The 27,375-nt window shown below is 43.3% G+C and overlaps 1 protein-coding gene across 5 annotated transcripts in view; it reads right to left on the reverse strand.

The window, feature by feature from the left end:
• Positions 1 to 27,375, reverse strand: part of LOC110509399 (ATP-dependent chromatin remodeler CHD4) — a 55,002-nt gene that overhangs the window by 4,588 nt on the left and 23,039 nt on the right. For 2 of the 5 annotated variants that reach the window (XM_036969162.2, XM_090225491.1), the window contains 27 exons: positions 25,869 to 26,000; positions 25,595 to 25,694; positions 25,288 to 25,479; positions 24,612 to 24,812; positions 24,332 to 24,469; positions 19,045 to 19,166; positions 18,707 to 18,880; positions 18,279 to 18,420; positions 17,906 to 18,037; positions 17,707 to 17,824; positions 17,332 to 17,456; positions 17,151 to 17,243; positions 16,921 to 17,062; positions 16,550 to 16,725; positions 8,876 to 9,065; positions 8,228 to 8,314; positions 4,863 to 4,954; positions 4,503 to 4,636; positions 4,248 to 4,392; positions 3,966 to 4,122; positions 3,324 to 3,427; positions 2,981 to 3,227; positions 2,833 to 2,889; positions 2,589 to 2,762; positions 2,344 to 2,452; positions 1,409 to 1,541; positions 983 to 1,178 (listed from right to left, as the gene is read on the reverse strand). In XM_036969162.2, coding sequence (XP_036825057.1) covers positions 983 to 1,178; positions 1,409 to 1,541; positions 2,344 to 2,452; positions 2,589 to 2,762; positions 2,833 to 2,889; positions 2,981 to 3,227; positions 3,324 to 3,427; positions 3,966 to 4,122; positions 4,248 to 4,392; positions 4,503 to 4,636; positions 4,863 to 4,954; positions 8,228 to 8,314; positions 8,876 to 9,065; positions 16,550 to 16,725; positions 16,921 to 17,062; positions 17,151 to 17,243; positions 17,332 to 17,456; positions 17,707 to 17,824; positions 17,906 to 18,037; positions 18,279 to 18,420; positions 18,707 to 18,880; positions 19,045 to 19,166; positions 24,332 to 24,469; positions 24,612 to 24,812; positions 25,288 to 25,479; positions 25,595 to 25,694; positions 25,869 to 26,000 — 3,812 coding nt within the window. Of the gene's footprint in view, positions 1 to 982; positions 1,179 to 1,408; positions 1,542 to 2,343; positions 2,453 to 2,588; positions 2,763 to 2,832; positions 2,890 to 2,980; positions 3,228 to 3,323; positions 3,428 to 3,965; positions 4,123 to 4,247; positions 4,393 to 4,502; positions 4,637 to 4,862; positions 4,955 to 8,227; positions 8,315 to 8,875; positions 9,066 to 16,520; positions 16,726 to 16,920; positions 17,063 to 17,150; positions 17,244 to 17,331; positions 17,457 to 17,706; positions 17,825 to 17,905; positions 18,038 to 18,278; positions 18,421 to 18,706; positions 18,881 to 19,044; positions 19,167 to 24,331; positions 24,470 to 24,611; positions 24,813 to 25,287; positions 25,480 to 25,594; positions 25,695 to 25,868; positions 26,001 to 27,375 lie in introns of all 5 variants that reach the window. The other 3 variants (XR_016492851.1, XR_016492849.1, XM_036969169.2) reach the window with 3 other exon arrangements.

A 27,375-nucleotide genomic window follows, 5' to 3' on the forward strand; every position in this document is an offset into this window, starting at 1 on the left:
TGGTAACATCAAAAGGTTGGGAAAGGAACATATTTTGGTAATCCAACCAGTTGAAAGTATCCGTTGGTACTTAAAGAATATGATGTCAGATCAGTTGTGGTCTGAGACATTATTGCTGATGATAGGATGACATAAACTGTGTCTTGGAAAATCTACACATTCTAGATTCACATGGAATTGTTGTGCAATTTAAATGTTATGAAACTATTTGTCAAAAGATTTAATTTAATTTTAGTTTTTAAAATGAGAGAATCTTTTCATAAGTAAAATATGCTCAATCAGTGGCCACGCCCACGTGAATAGACATTGGTTGGAAATTATGAACCAACCCCTTTTCTACATTTCTATAAGAGCTCCAGTGACCCAATTCACGGCTGACTAAGCCAACCTCAGCGTAAGCTCTGGTTGCAAATGGTTGAACAACCATTTGAATGCATAAGATTCTGTATTTATGATAGCATAGCTTCATAAGGTCCGATAGAGACCCAATCCTTTTGTTCCTCAGTCTTCCTGGGCTTTCATTCAAACCCAACCCCCTTTGTGTAACCAGCCATCATATCGGTTTTATCCACTATAGGGAAGTTTTCTTTTAGGACATAATTAGTCATCAATGTATGATCCATCCTGTGTATATGGAATTCTGTGTGATTTTTAGTAAATAAATAATGAAACCAAATTTTGTATTGCTGATTCAACTTGTTAGACAGGGTTCGTGAAGATAACAAATAATTTTACGATGTTCAGATGTGACTGAATAAGGTTACGATTAATAATTGACTGCTATTGCTATAAAAGATTACCACATCTTTAAGAGTTTACTCGGAAGACAACAGCTCTATAAACATTCTACTGTGGTGCCCCGACTTCCTAGTTAATTACATTTCTATGATTAGTTTAATCAGGTAATATTAATGACAGAAAATTGATTTGATACAATAGCATGTCAAATATCACTTAATCCATAGTAAAGACACAACACTACCTTTGTGCAGTACTGCGTTAGCAGGCTTGTTCCCTGACATGGACTCCTTGCTGAGGTGTTGGTGGGACTCAGCCAGACACTCCACCTCACTGAAGCGGGTGTTGAGGGCCATGGAGGGGTGGGCCGGGTCCTCAGACATGTTCAGGTAGGCTGCCCTGCGAAGCTGCTCCTCAATCACCAACGCCTGCTCCAACAACTAGAGACCGAGAGAGGGGGGGGGGGGGGGGGGGTACAGAGATGAGAGGGATATGAGGAGGAGAGAGGCAAAGAGAGAGAAGGAAGGGATATGACAGGAGGAGAGAGGGAAGAGGTAAACAGAGTGATTAACAGAAAGAAAGTGGGAGAGAGGGATGGCTCAACAGAACACTGAGAGAGTGTGTTCCAATAGACAGAAGCAGCCAGAAACATCCCGCCAGCTCAGCGCACCTTAAACCTTCTGGCCAAGAACTTGTTCTTGATCTCCAGGAAGTTTCCTCGACTCATCTCCCCCTTGAAGGGCTCGTTGAGGATAGCATACTTCACGTCGCTCTGCACGTCCTGCCAGCGAGCGTAACCGTGTCTGAGAGGCGCCACGGTCAAAGGTCATGACATCATAATGATTCACAGTCCTCCCACCAAACCTCTGACATCCTGCTGACTAGTGCAGTGGTCTCCAACCCTGGTCCTATAAGTTTTAGTTCCAGCCCTGCACTAACATACCTGATCCAACTAATAACCTAGTCCTCCAGACTTTGATTAGCAGAGTGATGTTGGTACAGGGTGAAGTTGGTACAGGGTGAAATTGGTACAGAGAGACGTTGGTACAGAGTGACATTGGTAGAGAGAGACCTTGGTACAGAGTGACATTGGTAGAGAGAGACGTTGGTACAGAGTGACGTTGGTACAAAGTAACGTTGGTACAGAGTGACCTTGGTACAGAGAGACCTTGGTACAGAGAGACCTTGGTACAGAGAGACCTTGGTACAGAGAGACCTTGGTACAGAGAGACCTTGGTACAGAGAGACCTTGGTACAGAGAGACCTTGGTACAGAGAGACATTGGTACAGAGAGACATTGGTACAGAGAGACATTGGTACAGAGAGACCTTGGTACAGAGAGACCTTGGTACAGAGAGACCTTGGTACAGAGAGACGTTGGTACAGTGTGACGTTGGTACAGAGTGACGTTGGTACAGAGTGATGTTGGTACAGAGTGACGTTGGTACAGAGTGACGTTGGTACAGAGTGACGTTGGTACAGAGTGACGTTGGTACAGAGTGACGTTGGTACAGAGTGACGTTGGTACAGGGTGACGTTGGTACAGAGTGACGTTGGTACAGAGTGACGTTGGTACAGTGACGTTGGTACAGAGTGAAAGGATACTGTATGATGCCGGCCAGCAGCCAGTAGTCATGGCGACGATGCCAGATCTCAAATGTCTTCTTGGTGACGGTCGCCGCCCTCTCCTCGTTCTGCCACAGAGAGTGGAGCTCTGGAGAGAGAGAGAGAGATGTTAAGAGAGACTGAAAATGAACAAAGGACAGTTTGCATCCCCCTGCCCCCCAATGGTTACTAGATAAGGTTAGGGAGTTGGGGAGGGTTAGCTGATCTTAGATCTGTGTGTGTACCTGTGAATCCTCCGTCTGCGATGTTGAACATGAACCTCTGCTTGGTAGCCTTCTTCTTCTCCTCACTCACATTCACCGCCATCCCTGCTGCTGCCACTCCTTCTTTACTGTTCTCTCCATTCTGCAGCTTGCCAGACTCCTCGGTCTTCAAACCATCTTTCTCCTCTTTTTGCTCTGAAGGGAGGAAGAATACTGGGTTAGCACCATATGTTTGTTTGTGTGTGTGTGGAACAGAAGAACCTACCTTTCTTGTCCTCTGCAAGAGGACTGGGGTCCATCTTCTCCTCTTTGCTCTCCTCCACTATAACAGAGAGAACACAGGTCAGGGATCACAACCACAGGAGACATGACCTTAATACAATATCAGTGTCACCCTGACTTTCCCGACTGACCTTTAGGCTTGGCCTCCTGTGACACTGCTGTGGCCTCTGACCCTTCACCTTTGACCTCAGTGGGGGAATTGTTCTCCTTGTCTGCCGTCTCCTTTTGGGTTTCCTTGGTTTCCTTCTCTTCAGTCTCTTTATCGTCCTTCTCTTCTGTGTCTTTGTTCTTTTCTTTGTCGTTCTCTGTGGTGGAGGACTCTCCCTCTGCCTCTTTCCTTTCAGAGCGTTTTTCCATCTCGTCTGGGATTTCAATAATCTGTGAGGAGGAAAAAGGGGTGAGGATTAGGGTAGTGATGGGATGACATCACAATCTGGGCAGAGGGTGCAGTATAATGTAATAAATAATGTTCACCTCTGGGTCTTCTGACTTGCTGTGCACCCTGCCGTCCTTTTCTTCCTCTCCCTCCTTATTTACCTCCGTCTCCTTGCCAGTGTCTTCAGACTTAGTGAGGTCCTCTGTTAGCGACAAAGAGAGCGTGAGAATGATTGAGTATATTTTCATCTTACTGTGTTTGTGTGTACCTGGGGCGGGGATGTTGGGCTGTGTGTGTGTGTGTGTGTGTGTGTGTGTACCTGGGGCAGGGCTGTTGGGCTGTGTGTGTGTGTGTACCTGGGGCGGGGGTGTGTTGGGCTGTGTGTGTGTGTGTGTGTGTCTGGGGCAGGGGTGTTGGGCTGTGTGTGTGTGTGTGTGTGTGTGTGTGTGTGTGTGTGTACCTGGGGCAGGGCTGTTGGGCTGTGTGTGTGTGTGTACCTGGGGCGGGGGTGTGTTGGGCTGTGTGTGTGTGTGTGTGTCTGGGGCAGGGGTGTTGGGCTGTGTGTGTGTGTGTGTGTGTGTGTACCTGGGGCGGGGATGTTGGGCTGTGTGTGTGTGTGTGTGTGTGTGTACCTGGGGTGGGGGTGTTGGGCTGTGTGTGTGTGTGTGTGTGTGTGTACCTGGGGCGGGGATGTTGGGCTGTGTGCGCGTGCGTGTGTGTGTGTGTGTGTGTGTGTGTACCTGGGGCAGGGGTGTTGGGCTGTGTGTCAGCGGGGGTTCCAGTAGATGGTGTTTTGACATCCTCTCCAGCAGCGATGGCTGCCAGCCTCCTGTTCTCCTCCAGCTCCATCATCCAGGGCATGGACCACTGGCCGTTCACATGCTCAAACTCCTGCACCTGGACATCAATACAATCAATACATACACCAATTAAATGAAAACAAAACAACAAATGATCAACTGATAACACCAATGACTGATCAGAAAAAATACCAAATGTTGTAAACAAACGACATTGCTTACTTTCTTCCTGATCAATGACATCACGCCGATGCGAGTAAGGACGTGTTGTCGTGACAACCCCTCCCGTGGAACCCCGTCAGCGAAGGTCTCCGCTCCGTCAGCCCCCGGCTCACAGAGATGACGCATGAAGAGGGAGACATATGCCCTGAGAGGGAGAGAGAATACTGTTATAAGGACCCCTGGGAACACACATACACATAAAGACTGCACACACACGCACAAATAGATAGACTATAGACATTAACACACACTCACTTGAACTCTTTCTCAGACTTCCCCCTGAGGTCTCTGACCAGCCACTGGGTGGTGAAGGCATCCTGAGGAGGCATCCCATAGCGCATCACTGCATTCAGGAATGCCTTCCTCTGGCGCGCATTGAAGCCCAACACCTAAAAAAAAAGAGAGAGAGAGAGAGGGGGGGGGGGGGGGGGGTTAGAGCAACATACACACTGAAAGAGACAAAAGACAAGTGGTAAAGAGAGAGGAAAATGCAGGCAGAAGTAGACATGGTGAAAGAAAAGACTGCTTGTAGAGGAAGATATGAAGAGAACAATGTCGATTTTTATTTTGAGAGTGACAGACGATGAGAGAGACTGCAACTTCTATCAGTCTGACCTCAATGTTGCCTCCCACTCTGGCCAACAGGGGTGGCAGCGGTTTGTCCCTTTCATTCCTCAGCCCCTTGCGGCTTGGCCTGCGGGAGTTGGCTGGTTGGAGGGAGAAACACAGGCCATGTCATGTTAGTCTCACACACACACTACACTCAGAAAATACACACACAATTCATCCGGCAAAAGAGTTGGGGTAAACTCCCTACATCACTATATGAGATTTTGATTGAATGACCCCTCAAAACAGCATGGAATTGCGTGCTATTCTACCCCTCTACCGGATGTTGTTTTAGCAAGCCTTTGCAATTTTTACAACCAATTGCAGATAAAAGTTGCAGACAGACCTATTTGAAATAGTGTACCATAGAATATGACATGATAAGAGATTCAAAAAGACATACATTGATTCATTGTTGCTGCATCATTAGTTCACACCTCAGAAAACAGTCTCAAGGAGGAAACTGTCTGTATCATTAGTTCACACCTCAGAAAACAGTCTCAAGGAGGAAACTGTCTGTATCATTAGTTCACACCTCAGAAAACAGTCTCAAGGAGGAAACTGTGTGTATCATTAGTTCACACCTCAGAAAACAGTCTCAAGGAGGAAACTGTGTGTATCATTAGTTCACACAGAAAACAGTCTCAAGGAGGAAACTGTCTGTATCATTAGTTCACACCTCAGAAAACAGTCTCAAGGAGGAAACTGTGTGTATCATTAGTTCACACCTCAGAAAACAGTCTCAAGGAGGAAACTGTGTGTATCATTAGTTCACACCTCAGAAAACAGTCTCAAGGAGGAAACTGTGTGTATCATTAGTTCACACCTCAGAAAACAGTCTCAAGGAGGAAACTGTGTGTATCATTAGTTCACACCTCAGAAAACAGTCTCAAGGAGGAAACTGTGTGTATCATTAGTTCACACCTCAGAAAACAGTCTCAAGGAGGAAACTGTGTATATCATTAGTTCACACCTCAGAAAACAGTCTCAAGGAGGAAACTGTGTGTATCATTAGTTCACACCTCAGAAAACAGTCTCAAGGAGGAAACTGTGTGTATCATTAGTTCACACCTCAGAAAACAGTCTCAAGGAGGAAACTGTGTGTATCATTAGTTCACACCTCAGAAAACAGTCTCAAGGAGGAAACTGTGTGTATCATTAGTTCACACCTCAGAAAACAGTCTCAAGGAGGAAACTGTCTGTATCATTAGTTCACACCTCAGAAAACAGTCTCAAGGAGGAAACTGTCTGTATCATTAGTTCACACCTCAGAAAACAGTCTCAAGGAGGAAACTGTGTGTATCATTAGTTCACACCTCAGAAAACAGTCTCAAGGAGGAAACTGTGTGTATCATTAGTTCACACCTCAGAAAACAGTCTCAAGGAGGAAACTGTCTGTATCATTAGTTCACACCTCAGAAAACAGTCTCAAGGAGGAAACTGTGTGTATCATTAGTTCACACCTCAGAAAACAGTCTCAAGGAGGAAACTGTGTGTATCATTAGTTCACACCTCAGAAAACAGTCTCAAGGAGGAAACTGTGTGTATCATTAGTTCACACCTCAGAAAACAGTCTCAAGGAGGAAACTGTGTGTATCATTAGTTCACACCTCAGAAAACAGTCTCAAGGAGGAAACTGTGTGTATCATTAGTTCACACCTCAGAAAACAGTCTCAAGGAGGAAACTGTGTGTATCATTAGTTCACACCTCAGAAAACAGTCTCAAGGAGGAAACTGTCTGTATCATTAGTTCACACCTCAGAAAACAGTCTCAAGGAGGAAACTGTGTGTATCATTAGTTCACACCTCAGAAAACAGTCTCAAGGAGGAAACTGTGTGTATCATTAGTTCACACCTCAGAAAACAGTCTCAAGGAGGAAACTGTCTGTATCATTAGTTCACACCTCAGAAAACAGTCTAAAACAGTTGCAAACGGTAAACGGTTTGCAATGAAGTGCAAAACAAAAATGACATTGGAAAAAAATCAGGTAGGTCCTTACACGTTTTGTTCCTAGTGAATACATCCCTGATATTAGCGAAAGTTAGCTAACTTTAACTATTTGCACATCGTTACAACACAGTATGTAGCCATAATATTACATTTCAAATGTCTCTATTCCTTCGGCTCTTTTGTGAGTGTACTGTCCATTAGGGGGATGAACAAATATCCAACCCTGTATCAGTAGTTGGGGCTTACCGCCCTTTCTAACTGCCGTTGGCCATTAAGTATTGGGTTTGTGCTTCTGCTTACTTACTCTTGATGTGTGGAATAGTTTCATATTATTATTGTTTAATTGGCACCTGTTACAACTGGCTGACAGAATCAGTTGCTCTCTCTCGCGCTCATTCTCACACACAAATGCACACATTTTCACTTTCTGTCCTTTGCAGGAAAACACACAAGCAAACACTAATTCGAACTGGGACATACAGAGATTCATTTATTTGCACATACACAGACTCATACAGTGCATTCGGAAAGTATTCAGACCCCTTCACTTTTTAAATATTTTGTTACATTTCAGCCTGGTTCTAAAACAGATGAGTTTATTCCCCCGCATCAATGTACACACAATATGCCATAATGACAAAGCAAAAACAGGTTTGGAGAAATTTTTGCAAATGTATTAAAAATAAAAAATTGAAATATCCCATTTACATAATTATTCAACCCTTTACTCAGTACTTTGTCGAAGCCCCTTTGGCAGTGATTACAGCCTTGAGCCTTCTTGGGTATGACGCTACAAGCTTGGTACACCTGTATTTGGAGCATTTCTCTCATTCTTCTCTTTGAAAATGTTTGATTTGATTTATTCCACCTTTATTTAACCAGGTAGGCTAGTTGAGAACAAGTTCTCATTTACAACTGCGACCTGGCCAAGATAAAGCAAAGTAGTGTGACACCGACAAACAACACAGAGTTACACATGGAGTAAACAATAAACAAGCCAATAACACAATAAACAAGTCATAAACAAGTCACGCTCCCCATCCAACCTGACAGAGCTTGAGAGAATCTGCAGAGAAGAATGGGGAGTTTCTCCCCTCATACAGGTGTGCCAAACTTGGAGCGTCATACCCAATTAGACTCAAGGCTGTAATGACTGCCAAAGGGGCTTCAACAAAGTACTGAGCAAAGGGTTGAATATTTATGTAAATGTAATTAAAACACATTTTTTTATCAATGTGCAAAAAATGTCTGAAAACCTGTTTTGCTTTGTCATTATGGGGTATTGTGTGTTTTGACGAGGGACATTTTTTGATTTTAGAATAAGGCTGTAACGTAACAAAATGTGGAAAAAGTAAATGGGTCTGAATACTTTCCGAATGCACTGTAACCAATATGAATTCATGACAAAAGTGTTTGCTACCTTCTGATCGCTCATCAAAGTCCTCATCTCCCTCCTCTGAGGCCACAGAGTAATCTGAGTTGTTGTCAGACTGATCCTCCTGCCAATCTGCATATAGAATGGAGAGAGAGGGGAGGGGAAGAGACAGGATTAGCCAATCAGAGAGTTTTAGGACACAGACCGCTCTGTTTTCAGGGGAGAAGGAAGAGAGAGTGAAGAACAGATACAATCACATAGACAGAAATTCACTTCAACCAACTTCACAAGAAAACTAAACTAGTCAATACCAAAGTCATTAACAAGGTTGGGGTAACTTTCTTGTCAATGGGCATTTTTCAAACATTAATTGAATTTCAATTCCCTTCCTGAATTGGAATTGACCCTAATCTTGTTAGAGACAGATAGGAGAGAGTACTGAGACAGTAGGAAGGAAACATCATGCCCATGCTTAATCCTAGAATACTACTAGAAACACCTCAAAAAACAGAGGACAGAGATGGGACATGGACAAATATTTAGTACAAACACAAACACACACTCACATGCTCCAACATAACATGAAAGATACACAATCCCACACACCCTACCTACCACACACATAAACACACGTCCACATCCACACACACAGAGTAGGTAAAAAAGGTTGCATTGTGCAGCGCTGTTCTGTACCCCGTCTACTACCTCGTTCCTCCTGAGAGCCGTCGTTGTAGTTCACAGGCTTGCGGGTCCTCTTTCCCTTTCCCAGGTTACGGGCCAGGTCCTCCTGCTGCTGCTCATAGTGGTGTCTCAGCAGTTTCTCCCAGTAGTCTGGGTCTACTGACTCCTCCTGTTTAATCACCTCACGCTGCACCTCCTCCTCCTGGACACACACACACAGGTTAGCAATGATGGAAGAACTCGTATACTAACACACCCACACAGCTTAGCCTAGATGGAAGAACTCGTATACTAACACACACACACACACACACACACACACACACACACACACACACACACACACACACACACACACACACACACACACACACACACACACACACACACACACAGGTTAGCAATGATGGAAGAACTCGTATACTAACACACCCACACAGCTTAGCCTAGATGGAAGAACTCGTATACTAACACACACACACACACACACACACACACACACACACACACACACACACACACACACAGGTTAGCAATGATGGAAGAACTTGTATACTAACATACCCATACAGGTTAAAAATGATGGAAGAACTCATATACTAACATACCCATACAGGTTAAAAATGATGGAAGAACTTGTATACTAACTCACCCACACAGGTTAGCAATGATGGAAGAAGTCGTATACTAACTAACACACACACAGGTTAGCAATGATGGAAGAACTCGTATACTAACTAACACACACAGGTTAGCAATGATGGAAGAACTCATATACTAACTAACACACAGGTTAGCAATGATGGAAGAACTCAAATGAACTAACACACAGGTTAGCAATGATGGAAGAACTCGTACACTAACACACACACAGCTTAGCAATGATGGAAGAACTCGTATACTAACTAACACACACAGGTTAGCAATGATGGAAGAACCCGTATACTAACTAACACACACAGGTTAGCAATGATGGAAGAACTCGTACACTAACACACACACAGCTTAGCAATGATGGAAGAACTCGTATACTAACACACACACAGGTTAGCAATGATGGAAGAACTCATAAATGAACTAACACACAGGTTAGCAATGATGGAAGAACCCGTATACTAACTAACACACACAGGTTAGCAATGATGGAAGAACTCATATACTAACTAACACACACAGGTTAGCAATGATGGAAGAACCCGTATACTACCTAACACACACACACACACACACATAGGTTAGCAATGATGGAAGAACTCGTATACTAACACACACACACAGGTTAGCAATGATGGAAGAACTCGTATACTAACTAACACACACAGGTTAGCAATGATGGAAGAACTTGTATACTAACTAACACACACACAGGTTAGCAATGATGGAAGAACTTGTATACTAACTAACACACACAGGTTAGCAATGATGGAAGAACTCGTATACTAACATACCCACACACAGGTTAGCAATGATGGAAGAACTTGTATACTAACTAACACACACAGGTTAGCAATGATGGAAGAACTCGTATACTAACTAACACACACACACACACACACACACACACACACACACACAGGTTAGCAATGATGGAAGAACTCATAAACAAACTAACACACAGGTTAGCAATGATAAAAGAACCCGTATACTACCTAACACACACACACAGGTTAGCAATGATGGAAGAACTCGTATACTAACACACACACAGGTTAGCAATGATGGAAGAACTCATATACTAACTAACACAAACAGGTTAGCAATAATGGAATAACTCATATACTAACTAACACACACAGGTTAGCAATAATGGAATAACTCATATACTAACTAACACACACAGGTTTGCAATGATGGAAGAACCCGTATACTACCTAACACACACACACAAACACACAGGTTAGCAATGATGGAAGAACTCATATACTAACTAACACACAGAGGTTTGCAATGATGGAAGAACTCATATACTACCTAACACACACACAGGTTAGCAATAATGGAATAACTCATATACTAACTAACACACACAGGTTAGCAATGATGGAAGAACTCGTATACTAACTAACACACACACAGGTTAGCAATGATGGAAGAACTTGTATACTAACATACCCACACAGGTTAGCAATGATGGAAGAACTCGTATACTAACTAACACACACACAGGTTAGCAATGATGGAAGAACTCATATACTAACTAACACACACAGGTTAGCAATGATGGAAGAACTTGTAAACTAACTAACACACACAGGTTAGCAATGATGGAAGAACTCGTATACTAACATACACACAGGTTAGCAATGATGGAAGGACTCGTATACTAACACACACACACACACACACACACACACACACACACACAGGTTAGCAATGATGGAAGAACTCATAAACGAACTAACATACAGGTTAGCAATGATAGAAGAACCCGTATACTACCTAACACACACACAGGTTAGCAATGATGGAAGAACTCATATACTAACTAACACAGGTTAGCAATGATGGAAGAACTCATATACTAACTAACACACACACACAGGTTAGCAATGATGGAAGAACTCGTATACTAACTAACACACACACAGGTTAGCAATGATGGAAGAACTTGTATACTACCTAACACACACACAGGTTAGCAATGATGGAAGAACTCGTATACTACCTAACACACACACAGGTTAGCAATGATGGAAGAACTCATATACTAACTAACACAGGTTAGCAATGATGGAAGAACTCGTATACTAACTAACACACACACAGGTTAGCAATGATGGAAAAACTCATATACTAACTAACACACACAGGTTAGCAATGATGGAAGAACTTGTAAACTAACTAACACACACAGGTTAGCAATGATGGAAGAACTCGTATACTAACATACACACAGGTTAGCAATGATGGAAGGACTCGTATACTAACTAACACACACACACACACACACACACAGGTTAGCAATGATGGAAGAACTCATAAACGAACTAACATACAGGTTAGCAATGATAGAAGAACCCGTATCCTACCTAACACACACACAGGTTAGCAATAATGGAATAACTCATATACTAACACACACAGGTTTGCAATGATGGAATAACTCATATATAAACTAACACACAGAGGTTTGCAATGATGGAAGAACTCATATACTACCTAACACACACACAGGTTAGCAATGATGGAAGACTCCGGAGACGGGCACACCGTGCACCACTCCCTAGCATTCTTCTTGCCAATGTCCAGTCTCTTGACAACAAGGTTGATGAAATCCGAGCAAGGGTAGCATTCCAGAGGGACATCAGAGACTGTAACGTTCTTTGCTTCACGGAAACGTGGCTCACTGGAGAGACTCTATCCGAAGCGGTGCAGCCAACGGGTTTCTCCACGCATCGCGCAGACAGAAACAAACAACTTTCTGGTAAGAAGAGGGGCGGGGGCGTATGCCTTATGACTAACGCGACATGGTGTGATGAAAGAAACATACAGGAACTCAAATCCTTCTGTTCACCTGATTTAGAATTCCTCACAATCAAATGTAGACCGCATTATCTACCAAGAGAATTCTCTTCGATTATAATCACAGCCGTATATATCCCCCCCCAAGCAGACACATCGATGGCACTGAACAAACTTTATTTAACTCTTTGCAAACTGGAAACCATTCATCCGGAGGCTGCATTCATTGTAGCTGGGGATTTTAACAAGGCTAATCTGAAAACAAGACTCCCTAAATTTTATCAGCATATCGATTGCGCAACCAGGGGTGGAAAGACCTTGGATCATTGTTACTCTAACTTCCGCGACGCATATAAGGCCCTGCCCCGCCCCCCTTTCGGAAAAGCTGACCACGACTCCATTTTGTTGATCCCTGCCTACAGACAGAAATTAAAACAAGAGGCTCCCACGCTGAGGCCTGTCCAACGCTGGTCCGACCAAGCTGACTCCACACTCCAAGACTGCTTCCACCACGCGGACTGGGACATGTTTCGTATTGCGTCAGACAACAACATTGACGAATACGCTGATTCGGTGTGTGAGTTCATTAGAACGTGCGTTGAAGATGTCGTTCCCATAGCAACGATTAAAACATTCCCTAACCAGAAACCGTGGATTGATGGCAGCATTCGCGTGAAACTGAAAGCGCGAACCACTGCTTTTAATCAGGGCAAGGTGTCTGGTAACATGACCGAATACAAACAGTGCAGCTATTCCCTCCGCAAGGCTATCAAACAAGCTAAGCGTCAGTACAGAGACAAAGTAGAATCTCAATTCAACGGCTCAGACACAAGAGGCATGTGGCAGGGTCTACATTCAATCACGGACTACAGGAAGAAATCCAGCCCAGTCACGGACCAGGATGTCCTGCTCCCAGGCAGACTAAATAACTTTTTTGCCCGCTTTGAGGACAATACAGAGCAACTGACACGGCCTGCAACGAAAACATGCGGTCTCTCCTTCACTGCAGCCGAGGTGAGTAAGACATTTAAACGTGTTAACCCTCGCAAGGCTGCAGGCCCAGACGGCATCCCCAGCCGCGCCCTCAGAGCATGCGCAGACCAGCTGGCCGGTGTGTTTACGGACATATTCAATCAATCCCTATACCAGTCTGCTGTTCCCACATGCTTCAAGAGGGCCACCATTGTTCCTGTTCCCAAGAAAGCTAAGGTAACTGAGCTAAACGACTACCGCCCCGTAGCACTCACTTCCGTCATCATGAAGTGCTTTGAGAGACTAGTCAAGGACCATATCACCTCCACCCTACCTGACACCCTAGACCCACTCCAATTTGCTTACCGCCCAAATAGGTCCACAGACGATGCAATCTCAACCACACTGCACACCGCCCTAACCCATCTGGACAAGAGGAATACCTATGTGAGAATGCTGTTCATTGACTACAGCTCGGCATTCAACACCATAGTACCCTCCAAGCTCGTCATCAAGCTCGAGACCCTGGGTCTCGACCCCGCCCTGTGCAACTGGGTACTGGACTTCCTGACGGGCCGCCCCCAGGTGGTGAGGGTAGGCAACAACATCTCCTCCCCGCTGATCCTCAACACTGGGGCCCCACAAGGGTGCGTTCTGAGCCCTCTCCTGTACTCCCTGTTCACCCACGACTGCGTGGCCACGCACGCCTCCAACTCAATCATCAAGTTTGCGGACGACACGACAGTGGTAGGCTTGATTACCAACAACGACGAGACGGCCTACAGGGAGGAGGTGAGGGCCCTCGGAGTGTGGTGTCAGGAAAATAACCTCACACTCAACGTCAACAAAACTAAGGAGATGATTGTGGACTTCAGGAAACAGCAGAGGGAACACCCCCCTATCCACATCGATGGAACAGTAGTGGAGAGGGTAGCAAGTTTTAAGTTCCTCGGCATACACATCACAGACAAACTGAATTGGTCCACACACACAGACAGCATTGTGAAGAAGGCGCAGCAGCGCCTCTTCAACCTCAGGAGGCTGAAGAAATTCGGCTTGTCACCAAAAGCACTCACAAACTTCTACAGATGCACAATCGAGAGCATCCTGGCGGGCTGTATCACCGCCTGGTACGGCAACTGCTCCGCCCTCAACCGTAAGGCTCTCCAGAGGGTGGTGAGGTCTGCACAACGCATCACCGGGGGCAAACTACCTGCCCTCCAGGACACCTACACCACCCGATGTCACAGGAAGGCCATAAAGATCATCAAGGACATCAACCACCCGAGCCACTGCCTGTTCACCCCGCTATCATCCAGAAGGCGAGGTCAGTACAGGTGCATCAAAGCTGGGACCGAGAGACTGAAAAACAGCTTCTATCTCAAGGCCATCAGACTGTTAAACAGCCACCACTAACATTGAGTGGCTGCTGCCAACACACTGACACTGACTCAACTCCAGCCACTTTAATAATGGGAATTGATGGGAAATGATGTAAATATATCACTAGCCACTTTAAACAATGCTACCTTATATAATGTTACTTACCCTACATTATTCATCTCATATGCATACGTATATACTGTACTCTGTATCCTTATGTAATACATGTATCACTAGCCACTTTAACTATGCCACTTTGTTTACATACTCATCTCATATGTATATACTGTACTCGATACCATCTACTGTATCTTGCCTATGCTGCTCTGTACCATCACTCATTCATATATCCTTATGTACATATTCTTTATCCCCTTACACTGTGTACAAGACAGTAGTTTTGGAATTGTTAGTTAGATTACTTGTTGGTTATTACTGCATTGTCGGAACTAGAAGCACAAGCATTTCGCTACACTCGCATTAACATCTGCTAACCATGTGTATGTGACAAATAAAATTTGATTTGACTACCTAACACACACACACAGGTTAGCAATGATGGAAGAACACGTATACTACCTAACACACACACACAGGTTAGCAATGATGGAAGAACTCGTATACTACCTAACACACACACACACAGGTTAGCATTGATGGAAGAACTCGTATATTAACTAACACACACAAGTTAGCAATGATGGAAGAACTTGTATACTAACACACACACAGGTTAGCAATGATGGAAGAACTTGTATACTAACTAACACACACAGGTTAGCAATGATAGAAGAACTTGTATACTACCTAACACACACACACACACAGGTTAGCAATTGTGGAAAAAACTTGTATACTAACACACACACAGGTTAGCAATGATGGAAGAACTCATATACTAACTAACACACACAGGTTAGCAATGATGGAAGAACTTGTATACTAACTAACACACACACACAGGTTAGCAATGATGGGAAGAACTCGTATACTAACTAACACACACACACAGGTTAGCAATGATGGAAGAACTCGTATATTAACTAACACACACAAGTTAGTATACAAGTTCTTCCATCATTGCTAACTAACACACACAGGTTAGCAATGATGGAAGAACCCCTATACTACCTAACACACACAGGTTAGCAATGATGGAAGAACACGTATACTACCTAACACACACACACAGGTTAGCAATGATGGAAGAACTCGTATACTACCTAACACACACACACAGGTTAGCAATGATGGGAAGAACTCGTATACTAACTAACACACACAGGTTAGCAATGATGGAAGAACTTGTATACTAACTAACACACACAGGTTAGCAATGATGGAAGAACCCGTATACTACCTAACACACACACACAGGTTAGCAATGATGGAAGAACACGTATACTACCTAACACACACACACAGGTTAGCAATGATGGAAGAACTCGTATACTACCTAACACACACACACACACAGGTTAGCAATGATGAAGAACTTGTGTTCTAACTAACACACACAAGTTAGCAATGATGAAGAACTGGTGTACTAACTAACACACACAGGTGAGCAATGATAGAAGAATTTGTGTACTAACGCACACACGGATTAGCAATGACGGAAGAACTCGTATACTAACGCACACACAAATACAAACACAGGTGAGCAATGATGGAAGAACTCGTATACTAACGCACACACACGTGAGCAATGATGGAATAACACGTATACAAATAAACACACACATACACAGGTTAGCAATGTTTGAAGAACTTGCATACAAACACATACAAGTGTAATAACACAGACTAAGAATTATGGGTCATCTCTCCTGTTCATCACCTTCCATAGTATCTCTCTCACACACACACCTCCTCCTCCTCGTCCTTGACGACGTATTGGGCCACTTTGAAGGAGCTGAGGTACTCGTTCATGCTCTGGATCTCTGTGTCCTCAGTGGACTCTGACTCCTGGTTCCTGTCCAGCAGTCTGTCTATGGCCTTGTCATCATAATGGATGACCTGGCTGTCATCCTCCTTGTTGTCCCCTGAGACGGAAAGGGACAAGGAAAGAGAGTGGCATACAATGAAAGAGTGTGTAAGAAAGACTGGAGAGGCCACACACCTAGTTTCCAGGTTGTTAGTTTGAAGGAAAACCAGCGGGCATTACGGCCCCCGACAACGGGAATGACTACCTGTTTGGAGTGGACTGACCTGGTTATGGTTAGTAGTTAATGACTCACCCTCTCCCAGCTCGTCCTTGAACAGCTCCTCTGTTCCAAACTTGAGGATGTCATCCAGCTCCTGTTTAGACATGGAACCTGTCTTACTGCCCAGCCCAGGACGTACCACCAGGTGGGTCAACATCATCTTCTTCTTAGCCACCTGCAGGAGAGGATGAGAGGAGAATTAGTGTCTGTCTTTTACCTACCACTCTGTATGAGTCTGGTAGGCCTTGGTATATTGGGTTTACCTGAGTGATCCGCTCTTCCACAGACGCCTTGGTAACGAAGCGATAGATCATAACCTTCTTATTCTGACCAATCCTGTGAGCTCTGCTGAATGCCTGAGAGAGAGGGGAAGAGATTGGAAGAGGAGAGATGAGCAGGAGGCGTGCGTCAAGTGTGTGTGTGTGTGTGTGTGTGTGTGTGTACCTGGATGTCGTTGTGGGGGTTCCAGTCGGAGTCGTAGATGACGACAGTATCGGCGGTTGCCAGATTGATGCCCAAACCTCCCGCTCTGGTAGAGAGCAGGAAGGCAAACTGAGGGGCGCCAGGAGCTGAGGAGAGAGAGAGAGAGAGGAGAAGGGAGAGAGAGAGAGAGAGAGGAGAAGGGAGAGAGAGAGGGAGAGGAGAAGGGAGAGAGAGAGGGAGAGGAGAAGGGAGAGAGAGAGGAGAAGGGAGAGAAAGAGGGAGGGAGGGGACAAAAGACAAATAGATACTTCCATTTAATATTTTTTCCCAGTTAAAGTTACTGTTCCAATTGTGCTGTTGTTAGTGTATCCATGAACCCATGTGTGTGTGTCTCACCGTTGAAGCGGTCGATGGCCTCTTGTCTCATGCCCCCCGTTACACCTCCATCAATCCTCTCGTACTTATAACCCTCGTTCTCCAGGAAGTCCTCCAGCAGGTCCAACATCTTAGTCATCTACCAGGAGACAGAGACAGTTAGTGTGTGTGTGTGTGTGTGTGTGTGTGTGTGTGTGTGTGTGTGTGTGTGTGTGTGTACCTGAGAGAAGACGAGCACTCTATGTCCTCCCTCCTTGAGTTTAACCATCATCTTTTGCAGCAGAGTCAGTTTCCCAGAAGCCCTTGTGAGGGCACTGCCCTCGTACATTCCGTTTGGAATCTTTGGCGCCTCCTGCAGGAAATCAATCAAACATCTGTCAATTCATTAATTAAAGCTCATCATCAAGCAGACTGCATCCAGATCAAAGCATCTTAACACATTCTGTTTAGTACATTAGGTTTAGTTCTGGAAATATAACCAACAAAATCATATACATTCAAGACAACATTTACTCGTATACAAACACATGCCATCCTTCAAGCACCGAATCAATGGTATGGCCCATGTCTCAGAGAATGGGTTGAGATCGTACCATTGCGGCTCCGGGAAAGAGGTAGGGGTGGTTGCAACACTTCTTGAGGTCCATGACCACGTTGAGCAGGGACACTTGGTTTCCTCCTCCGCGGGTGTTCAGGGCGTCAAAGTTACGTGTCAAGATGAACTTGTAGTACTTCCTGCATCACACAATTAAATTAATACCAGAAAACAAGAAATAGAAGCCAACATGAGACTTCTGCAACACTACACTACTGATATTCAATCCTCTATTTACTTATTTTCTATACTTCTTCTCCACTCATTAGCATGTGCTAGCACTGATTGTACTGTATTGTTGAGGGAGATAGCAAGTAAGCATTTCGCTGCACCTTTTAGACCTGCTGTAAACTGTGTATGTGGCGAATTTGATTTGATTGCTAGTACCATCCTCCCCACCCTCCCCTCGTCCTCCTCATCACTTACTTCTGCATGGGGCTGAGCTCCACTCGTAGGATGAGCTCTGTTTTGGTGGGCATGTGTTTGAAGACGTCGGCCTTCAGTCTCCTGAGCATGTGTGGTCCCAGCATGTCATGCAACTTCTTGATCTGGTCTTCTTTGGCGATGTCAGCAAACTCTTCCAGGAATCCCTCTAGGTTACTGCAGAGCAGAGAGGGAGAGAAGAGGGGGGGGGGGACTTTTGTTATTGTTTTGGTTACTGGATTTGTTCAAAAGGAAACATCAGGACTACAAAACACTAAACAATAGCAGCACTCACTCACACACACACACACCCACACCCACAGTAGTGTAGGCATACTGACTTGAATCTCACTGGGGTGAGGAAGTTGAGCAGGTGGAAGAGTTCCTCCAGGTTGTTCTGTAGAGGTGTACCAGTCAGCAGCAGCTTGTGCTGGAGAGGGTAGTTATTCAGAATCCTAAAGAACTACACAGAGAGAGAGATAGAGACAGCGTTTTATGCTTCCGCTGTCTTCTTCACAAAACAGGGTGATCTCTCATCTTTGACAGGTTATAACCATAACCATAACCATAACCATAACTATACTAATAAACGCTGTATTTAGTATGCAAGGATATGTCATATTATAATGTTTATGGTACTGGTTAGAAAAATAATGGTTATGGTACTGGTTATGACTATAATGTTTATGGTACTGGTTATGACTTTAATGGTTATGGTACTGGTTATGACTATAATGGTTATGGTACTGGTTATGACTATAATGGTTATGGTACTAGTTATGACTATAATGGTTAAGGTACTGGTTAAGTCTCTAATGGTTATGGTACTGGTTATGTCTCTAATGGTTATGGTACTGGTTATGTCTCTAATGGTTATGGTACTGGTTATGTCTCTAATGGTTATGGTACTGGTTATGTCTCTAATGGTTATGGTACTGGTTATGTCTCTAATGGTTATGGTACTGGTTATGTCTCTAATGGTTATGGTTATGTCTCTTATGGTTATGTCTCTAATGGTTATGGTACTGGTTATGTCTCTAATGGTTATGACTATAATGGTTATGGTACTGGTTATGTCTCTAATGGTTATGGTACTGGTTATGACTATAATGGTTATGGTACTGGTTATGTCTCTAATGGTTATGACTATAATAGTTATGGTACTGGTTATGACTATAATGGTTATGGTACTGGTTATGTCTCTAATGTTTATGGTACTGGTTATGACTATAATGGTTATGGTACTGGTTATGACTATAATGGTTATGGTACTGGTTATGACTATAATGGTTATGGTACTGGTTATGACTATAATGGTTATGGTACTGGTTATGTCTCTAATGGTTATGGTACTGGTTACAGTGCATTCGAAAAGTTAACAGAGCCCTTGACTTTTTCCACATTTTGTTACATTACAGCCTTATTCTAAAATGTATTAAATTATTTTTTTTATCTCACTAATCTACACACAATACCCGATAATGACAAAGTGAAAACAAGTTTTTAGAAAGGTTTACACATTAAAAATAAAAACAGAAATACCTTATTTACATATGTATTCAGACCCTTTGCTATGAGTCTCAAAATTGAGCTCAGGTGTATCCTGTTTCCATTGATCATTCTTGAGATGTTTCTACAACTTGATTGGAGTCCACCTGTGGTAAATTCAATTGATTGGACATGATTTGGAAAGGCACACACCTGCCTATATAAAGTCCCACAGTTGACAGTGCATGTCAGAACAAAAACCAAGCCGTGAGGTCGAAGGAATTGTCCGTAGAGCTCCAAGACAGGATTGTGTCAAGGTACAGATCTGGGGAAGGGTACCAAAAAACGTCTGCATCATTGAAGGTCCCCAAGAACACAGCGGCCTCCATCATTCTTAAATGTAAGAAGTTTGGAACCACTAAGACTCTTCCTAGAGCTGGCTGCCCGGAAAAACTGAGCAGTCAGGGGAGAAGGGCCTTGATCAGGGAGGTGACCAAGAACCAGGTGGTCACTCTGACAGAGCTCCAGAGTTCCTCTGTGGAGATGGCAGAACCTTTCAGAAGGACAATAATATCTGCAGCACTCCACCAATCAGGCCTTCACGGTAGTGGCCAGACGGAAGCCACTCCTCAGTAAAAAGCACATGACAGCCCACTTGAAGTTTGCCAAAAAGCCACCTAAAGACTCTCAGACCATGAGAAACAAGATGCTCTGGTTTGATGAAACCATTATTGAACTCTTTGGACTGAATGCCAAGAGCCACGTCTGGAGGAAACCTGGCACCATCCCGTTTATCAGCGGCAGGGACTGGGACACTATTCAGGATGGAGGGAAAGATGAACGGAGCAAAGTGCAGAGAGATCCTTGATGAAAACCTGCTTCAGAGCACTCAGGACCTCAGAGTGGGGCAAAGGTTCACCTTACAACATGACAACAACCCTAAGCACATAGTCAAGACAACACTTTGGGACAAGCTGGTTATGACTATAATGGTTATGGTACTGGTTATGACTATAATGGTTATGGTACTGGTTATGACTATAATGGTTAAGGTACTGGTTAAGTCTCTAATGGTTATGGTACTGGTTATGTCTCTAATGGTTATGGTACTGGTTATGTCTCTAATGGTTATGGTACTGGTTATGTCTCTAATGGTTATGGTACTGGTTATGTCTCTAATGGTTATGGTACTGGTTATGTCTCTAATGGTTATGACTATAATGGTTATGTCTCTAATGGTTATGGTACTGGTTATGACTATAATGGTTATGGTACTGGTTATGTCTCTAATGGTTATGGTACTGGTTATGTCTCTAATGGTTATGACTATAATGGTTATGGTACTGGTTATGTCTCTAATGGTTATGGTACTGGTTATGACTCTAATGGTTATGACTATAATGGTTATGGTACTGGTTATGACTATAATGGTTATGGTACTGGTTATGTCTCTAATGTTTATGGTACTGGTTATGACTATAATGGTTATGGTACTGGTTATGACTATAATGGTTATGGTACTGGTTATGACTATAATGGTTATGGTACTGGTTATGTCTCTAATGTTTATGGTACTGGTTATGACTATAATGGTTATGGTACTGGTTATGACTATAATGGTTATGGTACAGGTTATGGCTATAATGGTTATGGTACTGGTTATGACTATAATGGCTATGGCTATAATGGTTATGGTACTGGTTATGACTATAATGGTTATGGTACTGGTTATGACTATAATGGTTATGGTACTGGTTATGACTATAATGGCTATGACTATAATGTTTATGGCTATAATGGTTATGGTACTGGTTATGGCTATAATGGTTATGGTACTGGTTATGACTATAATGGTTATGGTACTGGTTATGGCTATAATGGTTATGGTACTGGTTATGACTATAATGGTTATGGTACTGGCTATGGCTATAATGGTTATGGTACTGGTTATGACTATAATGGTTATGGCTATAATGGTTATGGTACTGGTTATGACTATAATGGTTATGGTACTGGTTATGACTATAATGGCTATGACTATAATGTTTATGGCTATAATGGTTATGGTACTGGTTATGGCTATAATGGTTATGGTACTGGTTATGACTATAATAGTTATGGTACTGGTTATGACTATAATGGTTATGGTACTGGTTATGAATATAATGGTTATGGTACTGGTTATGACTATAATGGTTATGGTACTGGTTATGTCTATAATGGTTATGGTACTGGTTATGTCTATAATGGTTATGGTACTGGTTAAGACTATAATGGTTATGGTACTGATTATGACTATAATGGTTATGGTACTGGTTATGTCTCTAATGGTTATGGTACTGGTTATGACTATAATGGTCATGGTACTGGTTATGTGTCTAATGGTTATGGTACTGGTTATGACTATAATGGTCATGGTACTGGTTATGTGTCTAATGGTTATGGTACTGGTTAAGACTATAATGGTTATGGTACTGGTTATGACTATAATGGTTATGGTACTGGTTATGACTATAATGGTTATGACTAATGGTTATGACTATAATGGTCATGGTACTGGTTATGTCTCTAATGGTTATGGTACTGGTTAAGACTATAATGGTTATGGTACTGGTTATGACTATAATGGTTATGGTACTGGTTATGACTATAATGGTTATGACTAATGGTTATGACTATAACGGTTATGGTACTGGTTATGGCTATAATGGTTATGGTACTGGTTATGACTATAATGGTTATGGTACTGGTTATGACTATAATGGTTATGACTAATGGTTATGACTATAACGGTTATGGTACTGGTTAAGACTATAATGGTTATTGTACTGGTTATGACTAGAATGGTTATTGTACTGGTTATGACTATAATGGTTATGACTAATGGTTATGACTATAATGGTTATGACTAATGGTTATGACTATAACGGTTATGGTACTGGTTATGACTATAATGGTTATTGTACTGGTTATGACTATAATGGTTATTGTACTGGTTATGACTATAATGGTTATGGTACTGGTTATGACTATAATGGTTATGACTAATGGTTATGACTATAACGGTTATGGTACTGGTTATGACTATAATGGTTATTGTACTGGTTATGACTATAATGGTTATTGTACTGGTTAAGACTATAATGGTTATGGTACTGGTTATGACTATAATGGTTATAGTACTGGTTATGACTATAATGGTTATGACTAATGGTTATGACTATAACGGTTATGGTACTGGTTATGACTATAATGGTTATGGTACTGGTTATGACTATAATGGTTATGGCACTGGTTATGACTATAATGGTTATGGTACTGGTTATGACTATAATGGTTATGACTAATGGTTATGACTATAACGGTTATGGTACTGGTTATGACTATAATGGTTATGACTATAATGGTTATTGTACTGGTTATGACTATAATGGTTATGGTACTGGTTAAGACTATAATGGTTATTGTACTGGTTATGACTATAATGCTTATTGTACTGGTTATGACTATAATGGTTATGGTACTGGTTATGACTATAATGGTTATGGTACTGGTTATGACTATAATGGTTATGACTAATGGTTATGACTATAACGGTTATGGTACTGGTTATGACTATAATGGTTATGACTATAATGGTTATTGTACTGGTTATGACTATAATGGTTATGGTACTGGTTAAGACTATAATGGTTATGACTATAGTGGTTATGGTACTGGTTATGACTATAATGGTTATGGTACTGGTTATGGCTATAATGGTTATGGTACTGGTTATGACTATAATGGTTATGGTACTGGTTATGACTATAATGGTTATGACTAATGGTTATGACTATAATGGTTATGGTACTGGTTAAGACTATAATGGTTATTGTACTGGTTATGACTATAATGGTTATTGTACTGGTTATGACTATAATGGTTATGACTAATGGTTATGACTATAATGGTTATGGTACTGGTTAAGACTATAATGGTCATGGTACTGGTTATGACTATAATGGTTATGGTACTGGTTATGACTATAATGGTTATGACTAATGGTTATGACTATAATGGTTATGGTACTGGTTAAGACTATAATGGTTATGATACTGGTTATGACTATAATGGTTATTGTACTGGTGTGTGTCTGACCTTTGACTGGTTGTTCTTCAGCCTGTGTGCCTCATCCACCACCAGACAGGCCCAGTCTATGGAGCCCAGCACAGCCTGGTCTATAGTGATCAGCTCATAGGACGTCAGCAGGACATGGAACTTCACCGATGAGTCTTTCTGCAGGGGGACAGAGCGAGAGGGAGGGGGCAGAGGATTAGGAGGTAACAATAAAGATACAATGAGAAAAAAATCAACAACAACAACAAACATGACCGCACATTATCAGTCTCCCCATCCTCCCATCCCACTCGTCTCTCACCTTCATCTTAGAGGCCTTCTTGCCCCCCCGGATGGCATTACCCTCGAAGGAGAACTCGTTTTCTCTGATGACGGCTCTGCTGTCCTTGTCTCCTACGTAGGTAACCACGTACATGTCCGGGGCCCACAACTCAAACTCTCTCTCCCAGTTAATGATGGTGGACAGGGGGGCGCTCACCAGGAACGGGCCCTTTGAATGACCCTGGAGAGGTGGAAGATCAGGGGTTAATAGGTGAGTGAGTAAAACACTTCAGGTGAATCAGAAAAGAGAAGTGCCTAAGTCTGATTTAGATGCTCTGCCCTTATCCCCTAACATTGGACTGATCATTCACGTCGCTAGGTATTTAGCAGTAGGGTAATAACTCAACCTAGCCTTCTGATAAGACTAGGTGGACTTTGCTTGCATTTGTCCCAGCCTGCCTTTAGGACAGAGTCACTCTTTTTGGACTAGATCCCTTTAATGGGCGGTTTTATTGTTTGTCCAGGGTTTGGCAGTACCCCCACTGAAATTATTGACAAGGGAAGGCAGACTGGACGAGAGACACAAACTTACATACACACAAGATATCTCTTTCACACACACACACACTCTGAAACACATCGCTGTGGAATCAGATGACCACATCCTTTTGCCTATCCAGCACACACAGACCCCAATACAGACCCTACCAACACACCTCTTTGTAGAGTGAGTAGAGGAAGACAGCGGTCTGGACAGTCTTGCCTAGACCCATCTCATCAGCCAGTATAGTGTCAGTGGCCTGAGCCCAGGAGAAACGCAGCCAGTTGAGACCCTCCAGCTGGTAGGGGTGCAGCGTTCCCCCTGTAGTGTCCAGGTAGTCTGGCTGATGGTCAAACTTGATGGTGGGCTGGAGGGGAAGTGGAAGATAAACATCTTCAATTACATCACAGAATCATGAATCAATGTGAATTGGAGATTTGGACGATTCACATGAAAAGGAACAAGGAAGTACCCGTACTTACATCCACCACAGGGTTAGCAGGGGGTTTCTCACTCTTCTTCACTTTAGCTATCTTCTTCAGCTTCTTACCAGGCCTGCCCTCATCTCCCAACATCAACTCTCTGAGAGAGAGAGATGGAAGAGGGGGAAGGTAGAGAAATATGAAAGACATGAAAAGGATTAGATTATTGCTTCAGGTTACTCTAGGTTGCTATAGGCAGAGTTGTCAGAGTTTTGTGTGCATGCAAGGGTGAGTATGTGCATGTTTGTGTGTGTGTGTGTGTGTGTGTGTGCACCTGTGGTTCCAGTAGGTCTGCTTGTATTGGTCGTACTCTGGGATGTCCATCTCCTCACTCTCCCAGGAGGCCTGGTCGTAGGCCAGATCCCTCCACTTGATCAGGTAGTGCACGTTGTTCCTCTTATCCACACTGGAGAGAGGAGGAGGGGAAGGAGAATGATGATATTATGGTTTACATCTGTATTGATACAAATAGGGTACAGAGGTGTTAAACAAATTATTGCCATTTTTACAACAAATAAACAGCCTTTTCCTTTACAGAACTGACTTTGACACGCCTGTGTGTGTGTGTGTGTGTGTGTGTGTGTGTGTGTGTTAGCGTGTGTATCCCAGGTGTGTGTGTGTGTGTGTTAGCGTGTGTATCCCAGGTGTGTGTGTTATCGTGTGTATCCCAGGTGTGTGTGTGTTAGCGTGTGTATCCCAGGTGTGTGTGTGTGTTAGCGTGTGTATCCCAGGTGTGTGTGTGTTAGCGTGTGTATCCCAGGTGTGTGTGTTAGCGTGTGTATCCCAGGCTTGTGTGTGTGTTAGCGTGTGTATCCCAGGCTTGTGTGTGTGTTAGCTTGTGTATCCCAGGCTTGTGTGTGTGTTAGCTTGTGTATCCCAGGCTTGTGTGTGTGTTAGCTTGTGTATCCCAGGCTTGTGTGTGTGTTAGCGTGTGTATCCCAGGCTTGTGTGTGTGTTAGCGTGTGTATCCCAGGCTTGTGTGTGTGTTAGCGTGTGTATCCCAGGTGTGCATGTTAGCGTGTGTATCCCAGGTGTGTGCGTGTGTGTGTTAGCGTGTGTATCCCAGGTGTGTGTGTGTGTTATTGTGTGTATCCCAGGTGTGTGTGTGTTAGCGTGTGTATCCCAGGTGTGTGTGTTAGCGTGTGTATCCCAGGTGTGTGTGTGTTAGCGTGTGTATCCCAGGCGTGTGTGTGTTAGCGTGTGTATCCCAGGCGTGTGTGTGTTAGCGTGTGTATCCCAGGCGTGTGTGTGTTAGCGTGTGTATCCCAGGTGTGTGAGTGTTAGCGTGTGTATCCCAGGTGTGCATGTTAGCGTGTGTATCCCAGGTGTGTGAGTGTGTGTGTTAGCGTGTGTCTACTGCAATGCTCTACTTTCCGGCTACCTGGATAAAGCACTAAATAAACTTCAGTTAGTGCTAAATACGGCTGCTAGAATCCTGACTGGAACCAAAAAATGTGATCATATTACTCCAGTGCTAGCCTCTCTACACTGGCTTCCTGTCAAAGCAAGGGCTGATTTCAAGGTTTTACTGCTAACCTACAAAGCATTACATGGGCTTGCTCCTACCTATCTCTCTGATTTGGTCCTGCCGTACATACCTACACGTACGCTATGGTCTCAAGACGCAGGCCTCCTAATTGTCCCTAGAATTTCTAAGCAAACAGCTGGAGGCAGGGCTTTCTCGTATAGAGCTCCATTTTTATGGAACGGTCTGCCTACCCATGTCAGAGACGCAAACTCGCTCTCAACCTTTAAGTCTTTACTGAAGACTTATCTCTTCA

This window comes from Oncorhynchus mykiss, chromosome 3 (genome assembly GCF_057628025.1).
Source record: "Oncorhynchus mykiss isolate SJ-2025 chromosome 3, ASM5762802v1, whole genome shotgun sequence".
NCBI classification, from domain to species: Eukaryota; Metazoa; Chordata; class Actinopteri; order Salmoniformes; family Salmonidae; genus Oncorhynchus; species Oncorhynchus mykiss.